Source organism: Pleurodeles waltl, chromosome 5, assembly GCF_031143425.1.
Source record: "Pleurodeles waltl isolate 20211129_DDA chromosome 5, aPleWal1.hap1.20221129, whole genome shotgun sequence".
NCBI lineage: Eukaryota > Metazoa > Chordata > Amphibia > Caudata > Salamandridae > Pleurodeles > Pleurodeles waltl.
The window spans coordinates 956,230,333-956,247,230 of NC_090444.1; the positions used below are offsets into that span (position 1 = coordinate 956,230,333).

General features: G+C 42.7%; 1 protein-coding gene across 2 annotated transcripts in view; it reads left to right on the top strand.

Moving 5' to 3' along the window:
• MERTK (MER proto-oncogene, tyrosine kinase) overlaps positions 1–16,898 on the top strand; it is a 413,075-nt gene that overhangs the window by 154,052 nt on the left and 242,125 nt on the right. For both annotated transcript variants that reach the window (XM_069235075.1, XM_069235076.1), the window contains exon 5: positions 11,196–11,282. In XM_069235075.1, the coding sequence (XP_069091176.1) occupies positions 11,196–11,282 (87 nt within the window). The remainder of the gene's footprint in view (positions 1–11,195; positions 11,283–16,898) is intronic.

Here is a 16,898-nt window from a genome sequence, read left to right on the forward strand (position 1 = left end):
AACAATCTGCGCAGACAAAAAGCAACAGGTCCTGGTTCAACTTGATTAATCAAGACTCAATATAATTACAATTAGGTAGGAAGTAAACAAACCGAAAGTTCATTTGCACTTATAGCATTTGTCAGTCGGATTGTGTGTGCTAAAAGCCAATTACACATAGCTTCTAAGCAAGTCATTTGTTTTGCAATGAGAACTGAAGCTAACATCAACAGCCATCCTAAGGCCAGACCAGAAGAAACTGGAGGATTACCACACATCTTGATTACAACAAACTGATCAACTGAAGGCTCTCTGCACCCATGTCTCCTGCAGCACAAACACAGAGAGCCCCTCTAAAATAACCTCAAAGATGGGGGATTCTGTCAATTAACCCAAACCATTTATATTCCAGACCAAGAGATTAAAGACTGCAGGAGGCTTAGGCACTTAGGTCTCAAAATGAGCACCTCAGCTGTTATAATAGTTAAACCAATTTCCTACGGTTCGCCTATAGCGTTGCCTTTGCTCATACAGGGTGCCCCCTCCATTTCATCATTAGTAAGGGTAATTGTTATTATCCTATCCAGTTAACCTCCCTTTTCGGGAGGGTAGTGAAAACCCAGTACTGGAAGGGACCTTGCCAAATAGGGTAGCTTAAGTTGAGTTGGAAAAAGACCCCCATGATTACTTAACAGAGGCTCGCTAATTATGATTGGATTTTCATTTAACAAGTTTGCAGAAAGAGAGCTAGAGATGTATTCATATCCTTCTATTAGACCAGGATCGTCGCATAGCATGACAACATGAGCAATTAAATCACCTCTTTTATCAACAACATTGGCACCCCCTAGATTGGAGAAGAAGTAATTCCTCGTTAATTCACCCTCAACTGATGGCCAAAAAGCCACCAGATCTAGACTGCCAGTCGTAATTCCAGTTAACCCAGAGACTCTATTAACCCCTGTAGTAGATTTGAATGATTAGGTGGGGTGGGTCGCTGCTTTCTCTCTCCTCCCTTTCTTTGTTACTTTGGAGAAAAGGGTCTTTGAAAACTGACCTCTAATTTTGTCACTTTTAGCTGGATTTCTTCTTACAGAATTGTTTTTTTTGTTGGTTTTTTCGTTTCTCACACTCTTATTTTCTTCTAAAATCTGCTAAGTAGGGAGTCTATCTTAGCTCTGCCTAGAAACTGGATTTGGCTTTCCTATAATAGATTGCCTTTAAAGGCATTAAGTCCTTAATTTTTATGGTTACATTTATCAGCTGATTTACCAGCTACATTTGCTAATTTGCTATAGCAGGTACCCTTAGTGGAATTACACAAGCCAGGGGAGTATATTTTTAATTTACAACCCTATTTTAATTTTGTCCTCCTCCTTACAGTAGATTTACAATGATCTATTCTAACAGGTGTAAAAGGCATGAAATGCAGAAAATATGACAGGGTCCTTTTATTCCTGTAAGGTTCACCTCTGTGGTAGATCTTAGTAAACTGTCTCAAGATATACTCACTGCTCCCTTTATCTATGCTGGCTTAAATAGCGTCATTTACTTTCTCACTCTAAGATGTTATTGTAGGAGGCTGGCCTGGTTTGTAGTGGGTACCTAAAGTACTTCCACCTTGTACCAGGTCCAGCTATCCCTTATTAGTGAAATGTAGGCAGTGTTCTAGCAGCTTAGGCTGTCTAGGGGTAGCTGTAGCAGAGCAGCCAAGGCTGAACTAGGAGACATGCAGAGCTCCTGCAATACTACTATATTTACACAGTACCTATACACAATAAAAGACAATACTCAGTGGTACCAAAATTTAGTGACAAAAGGCCAAAAATATCTTAGAGGCAGTTCTCCTTCTGGAGGTATTATACACAATATATACACCAGTAACCAAAATCAGGTAAGCAAACAGTCATAAAATAGTGCAAACAGTAGAAAATACAATAGTTTGCAATGGCTCTAGTGGCAACACAAACCATATACTAAAATAGTGGAATGGGAATGTCGAATTCCCCCCTAGGCAAGTGTAATGTGTAGAGGGGTGCTGGGAGTGTAGGAAAGCACCAAAGGTAAGTAAAGTACCCCACCCCAGAGCCCAGGAAAACAGGAGTAAAGTACAGCAAGTTTCCTCAGGACACACTACAAGTCGTGATGAAGAATTATGCAAGAACCAAGCAAGACTGCAAGCAACAAACAATGGATTCCTGCACCTGAAGACCTGTGAAGAGAGGAGACCAAGTCCAGAAGTCAAAGAAGAGTCCAGGAAGAACAGGAGCCCCTGCCGACCTGAAAGAAGGTGCAAAAGTAGATTCTCCAGTTAGAAGAAAAGTACAGAAATGCAGCAAAGAAGATATCTGCGGGTTCCTGCTTGGTGCAAGAGATGTCCCACGTCGAGTTGTTGGATGTAGGCTGTTTGTGTCACTGGATTCCACCAACAACCCTTGGTTCAAGCAAATACACGGTTTGCCTCAAAGAGGAGCTGCCTGGACCCAGGAGGGATCCGGGGGTCTCAACTCAGACTGAGAAGACAGAGAGGGCTCTCAGCACTTCAGAGAGCCATCAGAAGACCAGGCAGCACCCATGGGAGTCCCAGAACATGGGGACAAAGAAGATACAAAGTGTGGTAGTTGCAGCACTACACTGGAGGGTCCCACGCCACCGGAGAACAACTCAGGGAGCTGTGCGTCACAGGATGGAGTGCTGGGGCCTTCGGCTCCGTTGCGCATGAAGAGCATTTGGAAGAAGTGCACAGAAGCCTAAGGAGCTGCAGAAGACGCAGTGTACAGGGGTACTGTTGCAGCACGGAGAGGCAAGCTCTTACCTCCACCAAATTTGGACAGCTGGACCTTTGGACAGTCTGGGTCACTTCGGTCCACCAGCTGTGTTCCAGGGAGCACGCTTGTTGTCAGGAGAGGAGTCCCAGAGTACCAGTTGTCATTGCAGAAGGGTGCCTGCTGAAGCAGGGAAGTGATCACTCCACAGGAGATTCCTTTGGTTCTTCTGGTGCAGGGTGAAGACAGGCAGTCCTCAGAACATGCACACCTTAGAAACTGTTGCAAATGCTGGCTGGAGCTGAAGTTGCAGGTCACAGGAGTAGTCCTGGATACTTTATTGCAGTTACAGCAGTTCCTGGAGCAGTCTTCGGTTGATCCGACGGTCAGAAGCTGAAGCAGAGGATGCAGAGGAGCGCTGGAGGAATATTGCAAACTGAATCTGAGGAAACACCCAGAGGAGAGACCCTAAATAGCCCTGAGAGGGGGATTGGCTACCTACCCAGGAATGCACCTATCAGGAGGGGTCTCTGACTTCACCTACTGGCACTGGCCACTCAGAGGTCTCCAGAGGGTCCCCACACCTTGGAATCCAGATGGCTAACTCCAGGGACACTCTGGAGAAGCTCTGGGCATCACCCCTGGGGGGTGATGGACAGGGGAGTGGTCACTCCCCTTTCCTTTGTCCAGTTTCGTGCCAGAGAAGGGACTGGGGGTACCTGAACTGGTGTAGACTGGATTATGCAATGAGTGCACTGTTTGTGCCCTTCAAAGCATTTCCTGAGGCTCTGGGAGGATACCCCTCCCATGCCTGCAACACTTATTTCCAATGGGAGAAGGTGTAACACCCCTCTCCTAAAATAAATGCATTGTTCTGCCTTCCTTGGATTGAGCTGCTCAATCCCCAGGAGGGCAGAAACCTGTCTGTGAGGTGGCAGCAGCTGGGGATGCAGTGGAAACCTCAGAGAGCTGGTTTGGCAGTACTGGGAGACCATGGTGGAGCACCCAGGGTGCATGGGATTGGCCCTCCAATACCAGATTTGGATTGGGGGGTCAATTCCATGATCATAGAAATCTCACATTGCCATATTCGGAATTATCATTGTGAAGCTACATATATGTATTGACATATATGTAGTGCACTCTTATACAGTAATGGTGTCCCGGCACTCACGAAGTCTGGGGAATTGGCCCTGGAAAGCTAGTGCAAGAGTGCCCTCACACTGTAACTTTGCACCTAGCCTTCAGTAAATGAAGGTTAGACATATAGGTGACTTATAAGTTACCTTAGTGCAGTGAAAATGGCTGTGAAATAGTGTGTGCACTATTTCACTCAGGCTGCAGTGGCAGTCCTGAAGAAAGCTTTGTCTGAGCTCCTTATGGGTGTCAATAGAAATACTGCAGCCCATAAGAATCTCCTGGAACCCCAATGTCCTGGGTACCTAGGTACCATATACTAGGGACTTATAAGGTGGGTCCAGTGTGCCAATAAGAATTGGAATATGGAGTCACTAGTGACAAAGTTGGTAAGTAGAGGGAGCATAAGCACTGGAGTTCTGGTTAGCAGAACTTCAGTGACACAGGCAAGCATACTGACAACACCTATAGGCCACAAACTATGAGCACTGGGGTCCTGACTAGCAGGATCCCAGTGAGACAGGCAAAACACACTGACAAATAGGTTTTAAACTATGGGCACTGGGGTCCTGGCTAGCAGGATCCCAGTCAGACAGTAAAACCACTCACAAACACTCACAAACAGGCCAACAATGGGGGTAACCATGCTAGAAAAGAGGCTACTTTCTCACAGTTATCCACCTGCATTCTTTAGTGGGGCTTTGGCTTAACATCAGGCACATAATACCTTCTAAGAGTGAAATCTGCTTTGCCTTCAGTATGTTCAACAAACTAATGCCTTCAGCATACCCTGAAACATTGCCTGCATAAGGGTAAGCAGGTTCAGCACTGAAAACTCTGATACGCCATCTAAGGAATTCTGGGCTGCTGAATTGCTAGTAGGGGAATGCAGGGCAGCTTGGCTGGACCTCTTTATGAATCTGTCAGTTGGCACATCCTGCAATGAGATGGTGGGGGAAGCATTGGAGGACAGATGTGAACATCTTGTTAACCTGGGGGAGGAAGAAGCAATTCGTTAAACGGGTTGGGGGGTCTATTTGAGTCTTTGTCATGCGTGCCTCAAGACGCCTGTGATGCTCAGATTTTTTTTGCGTTAATTGTCAGTACCTTCACCTCAAATTATATATATATGCTTATGAGATTGCAATCCTTGTGATAAAGAGCAAAGGTTCTTTTGTGAGAGGGCACATAGTTTGACAGAAGACATAAAACAATCTTCTGAGTTTGTGTTTTAAATTAAAAAGGTTTAGAATGCAGAGCTTGTAGTGACCGGAAGTGTTACTCTGCAGGCTCAAGCAACAGTGAATGCTGTGGAGTCTACTCACATACTTGTATGGGCGACAATAGTTTTAGCATATTGTGGGTTTAGTCACATGCACATCTAAGGGCAAGCCTGCATCTCGGAAGTGGCTGCAGAAAGGCTAATTTGAGTCACACACATGGACCACAGGCTAAGCCGGAACACTAGGGGTGGCTGCAACCTCAGACTTGCTGGTCATACACAAGTTTGCAAATTTGCATTGAAAATGTGCTACCACCTATTCCAGGTTCTTCTGAAAGGTAGGATGGCTAACATTGCTGCCATTCTTCATCTGAAGCTCCTATTTTGCCTATTTAGGATGCAGAGATTGAATTTGGACTGTAGGAAAACTGGTCTAGTTCAGTGATTTGTTTCCTGGGCAACACAGAGAGCTTTGAACAATGTCCTTCATGTGACCAGTAACTAGTGTATGAACTTTAAGGCAGGGATGATGTGCTCACATCTATGGAGGTTGAGAGTTTGTCAAGCAGTGGGATACAGGACTTGTTGCAGTGTTTTGTAAGACTGATGTAGAGTTCTGTGACATAAACTAGTCTTGCCTACAATATGGCTGTTGAGATTTGCACGCTGAAAGGTAGTCCATATAGGGTAAGATCCATCATAGAATTCTCACAACACAACAGGCATGGTGATGATACGATTGTATTTTTGCACTCAGGTTAACACTACATCCATTTTACTTAAGTTTCCAGAATTAAAGTAATTGGTGGTCTCTAGTACCAAAAGCTGTTTAGAGGTGTGGTAGGAGTAGTGTAGTGACTCAGTGACATATCTACAGTTTTCTTGAGGTCATCCCGGATAGGTGGTTGGGTCTTCCAGGCCCCGTTTTTACTTCTTCATGATTGGTTTGATATAGATTGTGTTTAGCTCACTGGGTTATTCTCCTGATCATTGCCATAAATTGATGATTGCTTTGAATATTATGGCTTCTGTGCTAGGATTGAAATTATTCTTGACTATGTATGAGCAGGCAAAGCTCAGCAGGAGCTCCTTCTATGCTGATAGACACAAGTTGTTTATTTTTTAATACAAAGTTGGCTTAACAAACTTAGTTTGGTTGTGACTTGGTCCAATGGGTAATGTGGTAAGATTGCTGTAAGTCTTAAGGTCTTTGGCCTTTGTACCCAGAAGTCCTGTGATTGAGTTACAGAGTTTTTGGAAGTAATTGGTGTGACTTGAGGTGCAGTTTGGTTGTTTGAAATATGGGAGTGTTTTGGATCTCTCTTTGATTGGCTTGGGATCATTTGAAATCTGTTGTGAAACGTGAGATGTAGTGGCTTTTTTAATGGTTGACTTGTAGATTCCATGTTATATGCCTATTATGTTTGTTTCTTTCTGGCCATGTGTTTCCTCCATTGTCATTCAAAAGTTCTGATTGTCCTTTTCTTTATGATTACACTCTGATTGAGCCAATTTGCTTGCTGGTATGTTGCCTATTCTTTGGGGCCATAGCTGGAATTACTGTATCGAAAACCTTAGTGAGCCATTTGTGGAATTGATTGACAAATATCAGTAGCTTCATTGAATGTACGGCTAAGACTTGTTTCTGGAACAAGTCAAGGTTGAAAGTTTTCAATGGTCTATTAAGCAATATGTTATTTGGCAATGGTGTTGGTGGTGGTGAAGCATTTGACAAGTGTATAATAGACACCTGTGTACACACAGGTGAATGGGTTTTGGGAACATCATAGACACACACTGAAGTACGAATCACTTAAAAAATCAGTAAAAAAACTTTTGCTGGATTAACATTGGTATGAATGCATGGTGACCAGGCAGAAGGACAAGCAATTAAAGTGATTTATACTTCAGTGCAGCAAGTCAAGGAGTGTTTCTTTCTCTACTCAAATCGTGAGACCCCTGCTTTGGTGGTAAGCCATTCACAAGATGGCAGTTCCTCCTGACCAGTTGTGTTTTGGTGTTTTGTGTCCTCAAGAGAACCCTTGAGGGATCAGCACTATTAAAGAAGATAAGGCCTTCAGGGAGAATTCTAAGTATTGTCTTCAATGCACATCATTCCTGTTTGAGCTACCACAAAGACTTACAATTAGTGCCTCCGTGCTATTTTGCTCTTTAAGGAGGAGCCTTAAAATTTGCGAATGAGTAAGGCCCTGAGTTCCCTCTTTTTCAAATTGATGCAGAACCTGAATTTTATTTTGATTTTTTGTCATTGTTTGTTCTTGAATTTGTATTATTGTCAAATGTTTTTGATGTAAGTAATGTTTGTGCAGTGCAAATTTTTTTAGATGAGGTAATTGCTCTCTTCTGTATTTGTCCTTCTGTGCACGATAAATGTTTTTAAATTAAAATTGTTCTGGATAAATGTTATGTATTAATGCTAAGAAGAGGTCATTGGTTTTGCCATTGTTGGCTCTTGTTTCTTTTGCTCCTGAGGGCTGCAGGCAGTTGAATTAAGGGCCAGTGATCAGGGTTAAGGCCCAGCCTCAGGCTGAACAGTTTGTGACCATAGAGTGGTAAATCAACAACATTTGAGCAACAGACAAAAACCTGCAGAGGTGCTGCATTCATTTTTATAATGCTCCATGAATGATGCACCCACATTGATTTCAGATGTACAATTTGGTTATTGGAAATAAAAGAAAGGTATATCAGTTTAGATTGGGTTAATGAGTCAAAACCATCTAGCATAAGGTGACAGACAGTCATATTCAGGTTCACCAAAGCTGCCAGGGAGCCAAAGAGACCCCTTGGTTTTTCAAAACCCTGCTAGTCAGACTTTTGGGTTTTATAGTGTGCTATCGTAGGGAGGTCTGCAAAGCTATGTATGTATGTCTGTCAGTAATGTGAGAGCAGGGGTGTGTGTTTTTCTCCTTCAACCAGTTACGGAGTACATAGGTTTGCAGCTTGCTTGAAATAAAAACAATGGTGGAGTTTTACACTAGCGGGAAATAAATGTGTCCTGGATTGTGAAAGAGGAGCAGATGGGCAGCCTTTTGCATGGTCGTCAAGTACCCTTACGCTGTGCAACATCTTCAGCCTGTCCTCACTTTTTTACTTTTGTACTTATGTGCTTAATACTCCCAGTTCAGTGTTTGTATTTAAGGGTTAAAAACTCCCAGCATGCAAAGTGCTTTTGGCTAAAAAGCCAGGCCTACCTGAAGGTATAACACATGGGCGAGGGCCATCTTGCAGGTGTGATGTTGGCATCCACAACAAGATTAAAAGCCTGATTTATGATTAAAAAATGCATACTTGTTTACGGTGAGCCTTCCCTACCTATACATCCCTTCTACTAAAACTACCTCTGTGCACCATTCGTGGAAGGGATGTGAAGAGGCTTGAAAGGGATACCATATAAAATAGAATCTAAATGTAAGACCTCCTGCTACCTTCCCCTGTTACTGCTCTTACTTCAGAACAAACACAGTATCTCGCGTTCTGTGTTAGACCTGTCAGCCTTAAGGTGGGCTTCTCCCAAACATTTTGCCTTCACTCCTCCTATTTTGCTGAATTGGTTTTTTGTTGGTCTTAGGACTTTGCACTCTTTACCACTGTAACCAGTGCTTATGTGCTTATGCCCTCTTGTTTAAACATGGTGAAATTGACTTACATATAATTGGCATATTTGATTTACATATATATGTCCCTGGTAAACACATACTACAGGTACCTAAGACGTGTAAATGAAATGCTACTAGTGGGTCTGCAGCACTGAATATGTGACCGACTTACATAGCCTTTTTAAAACATTTCCCTTGCATGCCATTATGGCCTGTGTATGCATTTTTAAACTGTCATTTTGACCTGGCAAAATAAACCTTTTGCCAGGTCTAGACCTTGCTTTTTAATAGATATGCCATCCCCTAGGGTAGGCCCTAAACAGTCCTTAGGGCAGGGCGCATTGTATCTAAAAGGTTGGACATGTAATTTTTCACTACTGCAAGGCTTACATCTCCCAAATGATAACTTTGGGTTTCCTTATTACATTTAGTAAGTGATAACATTTATGTGTGAGCAGGTAGGGCTGTTATGTTTGGTGTCTGATGTCTTGTAATGTAAAACACTCTTAATGGTAAAGGCGGATTTTAAGTCATAATTCTGAAAATGCCACTTTTAGAAATTTGGCATTTTCTTGTCCTAACCATTTGGCGCCTGCAGCCAGTTCCTGTGGCACATGACTAGGTGTAGTTGGAAGTTGGCCACTGTGTATTCCTCCCAGACAGTATCACAAAGGGGACTAGCTGTTGGCAGGATGGGCTATCTCTGGCAGGATGAGGGGTGGAGCTGTCACCTATCACGCTTGCATCTCAATATGGGTACCTAAGCACATACACAAAGGACTTCACACTAGCCTATTGTGCCCCCAAACAGACTGGGATCAGGGCAGGGAGGCAGGAAATTTGAGACACCTCTGTAGGGGGAAACCTCGAGAGGCATTTCCCACTTCAAGGAGGGCATCAGGTATAAAAAGGCAATCCTCGAACCCACTCTTCAGTATATTGGTGGACCTGTAGATTCCACAGAAGGACTGCCCTGCTGCCCTTCTGCTTGGGGCCTGCCCCACTAACTTAGAAGGAAGACTGGACCTGCACCCTTCATCCCAGAATGAAGTGACTCCAAGTGTCAGCTGACTGACTTCCTGTTCTGAGATACAGGGACACAACAAGCTCCAGAGTCCCCTCTGCAACTGCCCAGTTGACCTGCTGAAACTGCCTGGCCCTGCAACTGGACCTGCTTGAGCCCTTCTGTCCTTGCCTGGAGTGAGTTCCTGATGACCAAGAGGTGACTCCCAGGTCCTGTACCCTCGGTGTGGCATTAGTTGAGCTCATCCTTGAGAAAAAGTAGAAATCCTTAAGTTTTTGGCTCTTTATGACCACAACTGGATCCATTGGTGCCAAGATCTTGCCACCCACTTCGATAACCAATGTGAAGCTCCAATGATCCCGAATGTTCACACTACAGCGACCTCCAGTAATGATTGGCAACGCAAGATTTGCACTTTGCGCTACAGCATCAACAGCCTGCGATGACGGCAGACATGAATCTCCAGCAACAACCATCCCTGACACCCAACAGTAGCTTCCTCCTATAGCGATGACCATCTGCAATGCCCAGCCAGCATTTCACGCTATAGTGACGACCATCTGCAATGCTCTCCCTGCTCCTTTTAGCTTCCTTTACTACAAACAGAACTCTTTGCCCTGGACTTTAAAAGATAACTCTTTCAGTGGGCCTAACCTGGTCCCTGTACCCAGCCATCGCTCCATCGTGGTCAGTCTGAACTTGTGACTGTCACCTGGTCGCACATGACTAGATAACTGAGTGTTGTGCTTTTTGGTTTTAGGTGCTACACTTACCTTAAACCTTTACAAGTGCATATGTCCTGCTTTACTGATGCAATTTTGTTGTTTTGGTGTCATATAATTTATTCAATTTTATTCTATTTTTCTAACTTGGTGTGAGATTTTTCTTGTGTGGTGCTTTCATGTTATTGCTCATTGTATGATGCATAAATACTTTATACATTGCCTCTAATTTAAGCCTGACTGCTTTTGTGCCAAGCTACCAGAAGGTTAAGCACAGGTTAATTTTCTGATTTCTGTGATTCACCCTGACCAGGATTGTGACTGTTGCTTGAGAAGGGCTCACACTCCCCTCAACCAACAACCCAGTTTCTCACACCTGGTCTTACCTCTTGTTAATGGGGAGGGTGGAGTAGGAGAACTTGTGCATCACAGTGGCCATCAGCTTACAAAGAGGGAGAGAGTAAAGGCTGAGGTGGGAGGGGGCACACCAGAAGTCGCAACGTAGTCACCAGATATTTAAATGAAGGGCGTAGGAAGCAGAAATACAATGTCATTTTCTGCGGGTGTGACATCGCACTAGTTCTGTGGAGTGACATCACAAAAGTGGCCTAACTGGTTTGATATTCACTGTTTCCTTCTTCAGCAAATACTAAGACAACACATAATAAAGCAGTACTATTGAGTACAGGGTGCTAATCTACATGATTTTTTTTTTATTATTCCCAGGTCTTGACGAAGCAGCAGTTTACAGTTGTGAAGCACACAACAAGAAAGGACTGACCGCATCAAACGAAGTGCAGATAAATATAAAAGGTAGGAAGACATCACTTGATAGTCCTCATGTTTGTAGGATATTCCGACTTAAGATCCAAACACTGCATAGATGCAAATTAAAGGACATGCACAATTATTGGGCAAACTGAATGTATGGCATTATGTTGTTATGACCATTACCTCTATAGCTATTATCTTAGCTCTCCATGACCTCGGCTTGGCCTATTTTCTCTTCTAATTCAGGTCTAATTTGCCATGTCCCTGGGATTGTGACATCAGCTACATTTGTTGTGATCTCATATACCTTCCTACAGCCCTCATCATGCAGAATTGTTAATCTGTTCTCTTCCTATGGTGCCTTGATTCTCTTGCATGAATACCATATAACTGTCTCTGTTATTGTTCTATGGGTACGCAACTGCAGTTAGGGTTTGGATTGGGAAGGCTGCCAATGAACTGAATGTGTCTCCAAATATGTTTCTCTTTTACTTCTGAAGTTGTCTTTTTGGAAAGTTCTGTTTGGGTCAAGTCAGTAGATTTAGAACCTCAGGTTGGCCTGTCCACTACCAAGGAACTCAAAAAGGACTCTCAGATCCTTCGCTATCAGACACCCACACTTCCTATGTAACATGGGCAGGGAGTTTGCAAAAACATAATGGGACTTTTCCTGAGCTGGTAAGCTTTGGGCATGTCACACGTTTGAGGCTTATTTCACTGATCCTACCCTCCCTTCAAGAATCCACTGCCTTTCATCCACTCACCGAATATTCCTATTTCTGATGTTTTGGGGCAAAATCATTAAGGCATTCATAAGTTTGTGAAGCAGTACCATAAGAGTACTATAGGAGTACCAGTCCAGATGCTCCTAAGCGCCTTAGTAAATTGGCACCAATGTCTTTAACCTCACCCAAGTCAACAAACTATAGTCTACTCAAGAGTATCTGCTTCCTCCACATCCAATGCACACTGCTGCTCTTTGAAGGCAGTAGGGAGCCTTATTGGATGATTGCATGCTATAAATTTGAAGGCAATACAAATAAACTCCATATACTTTTAACGTGTCATCTGTCCTAGACAATTAATATTATAACTTTGCTGGTTTCCACATTTTGGAGAATGCTTCTTGATTAAACAGAGCTTCTAAAAACAGAAGGGACTTCTCAGTTTTTAGTCCCAGCTGTTGATAACTCCAGTCACATTATATTTGAGATGAGGTTGCCATCCCAGTGCTTGCTTTTTGGGAGTGGTGCAAGTGGGGTCTACTGGCACTTATTTTTTGTTGACCAGGACTTATTTTTACTATCAGACTGATAAAGAGAAAGAGAGAGAGAAAGGCAGAAAAGGAGGAATAGTGATAAAGGAAAACAGTGTCTAAGGGAGAAAGCAGTTTAAAAGGGGTCATCCTCGACTCCACTCTCTCCATGACCAGGCAAGTCAACGGCGTCTCCGCGTCCTGCTTCAACACCCTCCGTATGCTCCGCAGGATCTTCAAATGGATCCCCCTCCACACGAGAAAAAACGTTACCCAGGCCCTCATCACCAACAGACTCGACTACGCGAACGCCCTCTACTCAGGAACTACAAACAAGCTCCTGAGACGACTCCAACGCATCCAGAACGCCTCGGCCCGACTCATCCTCGATGTCCCCCGCCGCAGCCACATCACACTCCACCTGAGAGGCCTGCACTGGCTCCCCGTCAACAAAAGGATCACCTTCAAGCTCCTGATCCACGCACACAAAGCACTGCACAACACCGGACCCACCTACCTCAACAACCAACTCAGCTTCCACACCCCCACCCGAAGCCTCCGCTCAGCCAACCTCGCCCTCGCCACAGTCCCCCGCATCCGAAAAACCACCGCAGATCCTTCTCCTACCTCGCTGCCAAGACCTGGAACACTCTCCCCACCATCCTACGACAGACCCAGGACCTGCTGGCCTTCAGAAGACTCCTCAAGACCTGGCTCTTCGACCAGTAGCACCCCCCTCCCCAGCGCCTTGAGACCCTCGCGGGTATGTAGCGTGCTTTACAAATGCAGTGATTGATTGATTGAATATGACCCTGTCAAAGTACAATACTGTCACCAAAGTTGCTTGGGTTGGAGTGGCAATAGTAAAGCTGTTACCTCCAAACTACAACACTTTCTTTCCTGTAACTTAGTTTGAAATGGGAGTAAAATGTTTTATCCTTCTAACGTGCAGTACTTTCCCTACTGTTTTTTTAGGTTGAAGGGCAGGGTGGTAGATTGTATTCTTTAAAATGTAACATTTTATTTACGTTTTTGTTGAATTCAGAATTTTAATTTTGTTTCATGTATGTTTTTGGTTTAATTTTGATTTTAATGGGGTTTAATGTTATTGTTTGATATGTATTTCAATTTCTTATGTTATTAATTTGGATGTAGCATTGACAATATTTTGTGTTTTAGTTGGAGATACATCTTTAACTGCATTTGTTTATATTAGTATTTTTTAATTTTGGCTACGTTTTAGTTGTAGTTGTTTTGTTAATCTGTTTTTTTTTAACATATTTTTGTGATAGACTTCTTTTGTAAGTTAATATTTTTGGTATTTAGTGTCTTTCTTTGAGTAATAAACATTTTACAAATGTGGTTTTAAAATTAACTTTAAATTATATTGTATAAATATACTTTTCCATTTTTTATTACAAATGTACATTTTACATACATTGTGTTTTTTTAAAAAAAAGCTTTAATTATTAGTATTTGGTTAATTTTTAAAACAATTGGTAATGTGTTATTTACTATTTAACTATTTCTTATTAGATTTCTTTTTAAATAATAAGTATACATTTCTTTAAAAATGTATTTTTATATTTTTAATTTTTTACTGTACATCTATATATCTTTATATATAAATAAATGTAAGTATGTAAGCTTGATATTTAGTGCCATGGTATTCTAGCTGTAGTATTTGTGTATCACAGTGTTTATGAAGTCCATATTATGTCATAGCAGGAGAAACACAGGCTCTTTTCTGACTTTGAGAGATACGTACCAGTTTCCCAGTCCCCTTACTCATCGAGGGACCAACCCATTTCCACTTTTTAATTGTAGTAATTATTAATTCCTACATAATGACTTGGCTGAGCCTTGAGAAAGTCGCTTTTTCAATGAAACGCCTCAGCTGGCAGTTGTTGTACACAAATCCACAATCATGATCCATGAGAATGCTTGGAACAACTGTGGAATAAAACTTCTGGTATTGAAGAATTGACTTTCTTCTGACTATTTATGTAATGTACTGGACATTATTTGTGCTTTTATTTTGTTTATTTTCTATTTTTACATTGCAAACCTTTGGTTTATGATCAACTTACACCTTAACCCCTTAGGTGCTGGGAGTTATCCCTCCGGTGCTGAGCCCTTTTTTTGGCTATTTGGGGTAGTTCATGCTTAGGCCTTCATAACGTTTTGTCCACATAAGCTATCCACACCAAATCTGTGTCCTTTTTTTCTAACATCCTAGGGATTCTAAAGGTACCAAGAGTTTGTGGGTTCCCCTGGAGGAGACTAAGAAATTAGCCAAAATACAGCTAAAAGTTTGTTTTTTTCAGAAAAATTGAAAAAAAGGCTGCAGGAAAGGCATGTGATTTTTTTCCCTTAAAATGGCATCAACAAAGAGTTTGCGGTGCTAAACTCACCATCTTCCCAGCTTTCAGGAACAGGCAGACTTGAATCAGGAAACTACATTTTTCAACACAATTTTGGCATTTTACTGGGACATACCACATTTTTACTATTTTTTGTGCTTTCAGCTTCCTTCCAGTTTGTGACAGAAATGGGTGTGAAACCAGTGCTGAATGCCGGACAGCTAACATTCCTGAAAAGTAGAGAAAATTCTGAATTCAGCAAGGGGTCATTTGTGTAGATCCTTCAAGGTTTTCCTACAGAAAATAACAGCTAAAATAAAAAAAATATTGAAATTGAGGTGAAAAAAAGAGCCATTTCTGTCCACGTTTTCTTCTATAACTTTTTCCAGCTATGGCAGATTTTTGAAAGCAATATACCATTACGTCTGCTGGACTCTTCTGGTTGCCGTGATTTATAGGGCTTGTAGGTTCATCAGGAACCCTAGGTACCCAGAGCCAAAAAATGAGCTGCACCGTGCAATGGGTTTTTATTGTATACCGGGTATACAGCAATTCATTTGGTGAAATATAAAGAGTCAAAAATAGGTATCAAGGAAACCTTTGTATTTTCAAAATGGGCACAAGATAAGGTGTTGAGAAGCAGTGGTTATTTGCACATCTCTGAATTCCGGGGTCCCCATGCTAACACGTGAATTACCAGGCATTTCTCAAATAGACTTCTTTTTTACACACTGTCTTACATCTGGAAGGAAGAAATGTAGGGAAAGACAAGGGGAAATAACACTTGTTCTGTATTCTGTGTTCCCCCAAGTCTCCCAATAAGAATGGTACCTCACTTGTGTAAGTAGGCCTACTGCCCGTGACAGGAAATGCAACATGGACACATCATATTTTTACATTGAAATCTGACCTGTATTTTGGGAAGTTCCTAGCTGTGGATTTTGGCCTTTAGCTCAGCCGACAGGTAGGGAAACCTACCAAACCGGTGTATTTATGAAAACTGTACATGCTGCAAAGTTCTGGAATCTGTGAGGAGCCACAAACGTCCTTCCATCCAGCATTTCCCCAAGTCTCCCGATAAAAACGGTACCTCACTTGTGTGGGTAGGCCTAGTGAACGCGACAAGAAATGCCCCAAAACACAACGTGGACACATCACATTTTCCCAAAGAAAACGGAACCGTTTTTTGGCAAAGTGCCTACCTGTGGATTTTGGCCTCTAGCTCAGCCGGCACCTTGGGAAACCTAGCAAACCTATATATTTTGGGAAAGTAGACAACTAGGGGAATTCAGAATGGGGTGACTTGTGGGGCTCTCACCAGGTTCTGTTACCCAGAATCCTTTGCAAACCTCAACATTTGGCAAAACACTTTTTCCTCACATTACGGTGATCGAAAGTTCTGGAATCTGAGAGGAGCCACAATCTTCCATCCACCCAGTATTCCCCCAAGTCTCCCAAGAAAAATGGTACGTCCCTTATGTTGGTAGGCCTAGTGCCCGGGACAGGAAACGCCCCAAAACGCAACATGGACACATCAATTTTTTACATTGAAAACTGTCATATTTGTTTTTAAGTGCCTAGCTGTGGATTTTGGTCTCAGGTTCAGCCAGGAGCTAGGAAAACCTACCAAACCTATGCATTTTTTGTAAACTAGACATGTAGGGGAATGCAGGATGGGGTAATTTGCGGAGCTCTCACCAGTTTCTGTTACCCAGAATCCTTTGCAAACCTCAACATTTGGCAAAAAAAACACTTTTGCTCACATTTCGGTGATAGAAAGTTCTGGAATCTCAGAGGAACCACAAATGTCCTTCCACCCAGCATTCCCCCAAGTCTCCTGATAAAAATGGTACCTCACTTGTGTGGGTAGACCTAGTGCCCATGTCAGGAATAGATCACACAACGGTCAATGTTGGTCCTTGCCTGAGGGCAACTGTTGATACTGGGGTGATCCATTCCTCATGCAGGCACTAGGTACAGGCACTCAAGTGGGGTAGCGTTTTTATCAGGACAGGTGGGGAAACGCTGGGTGGTAGGAAT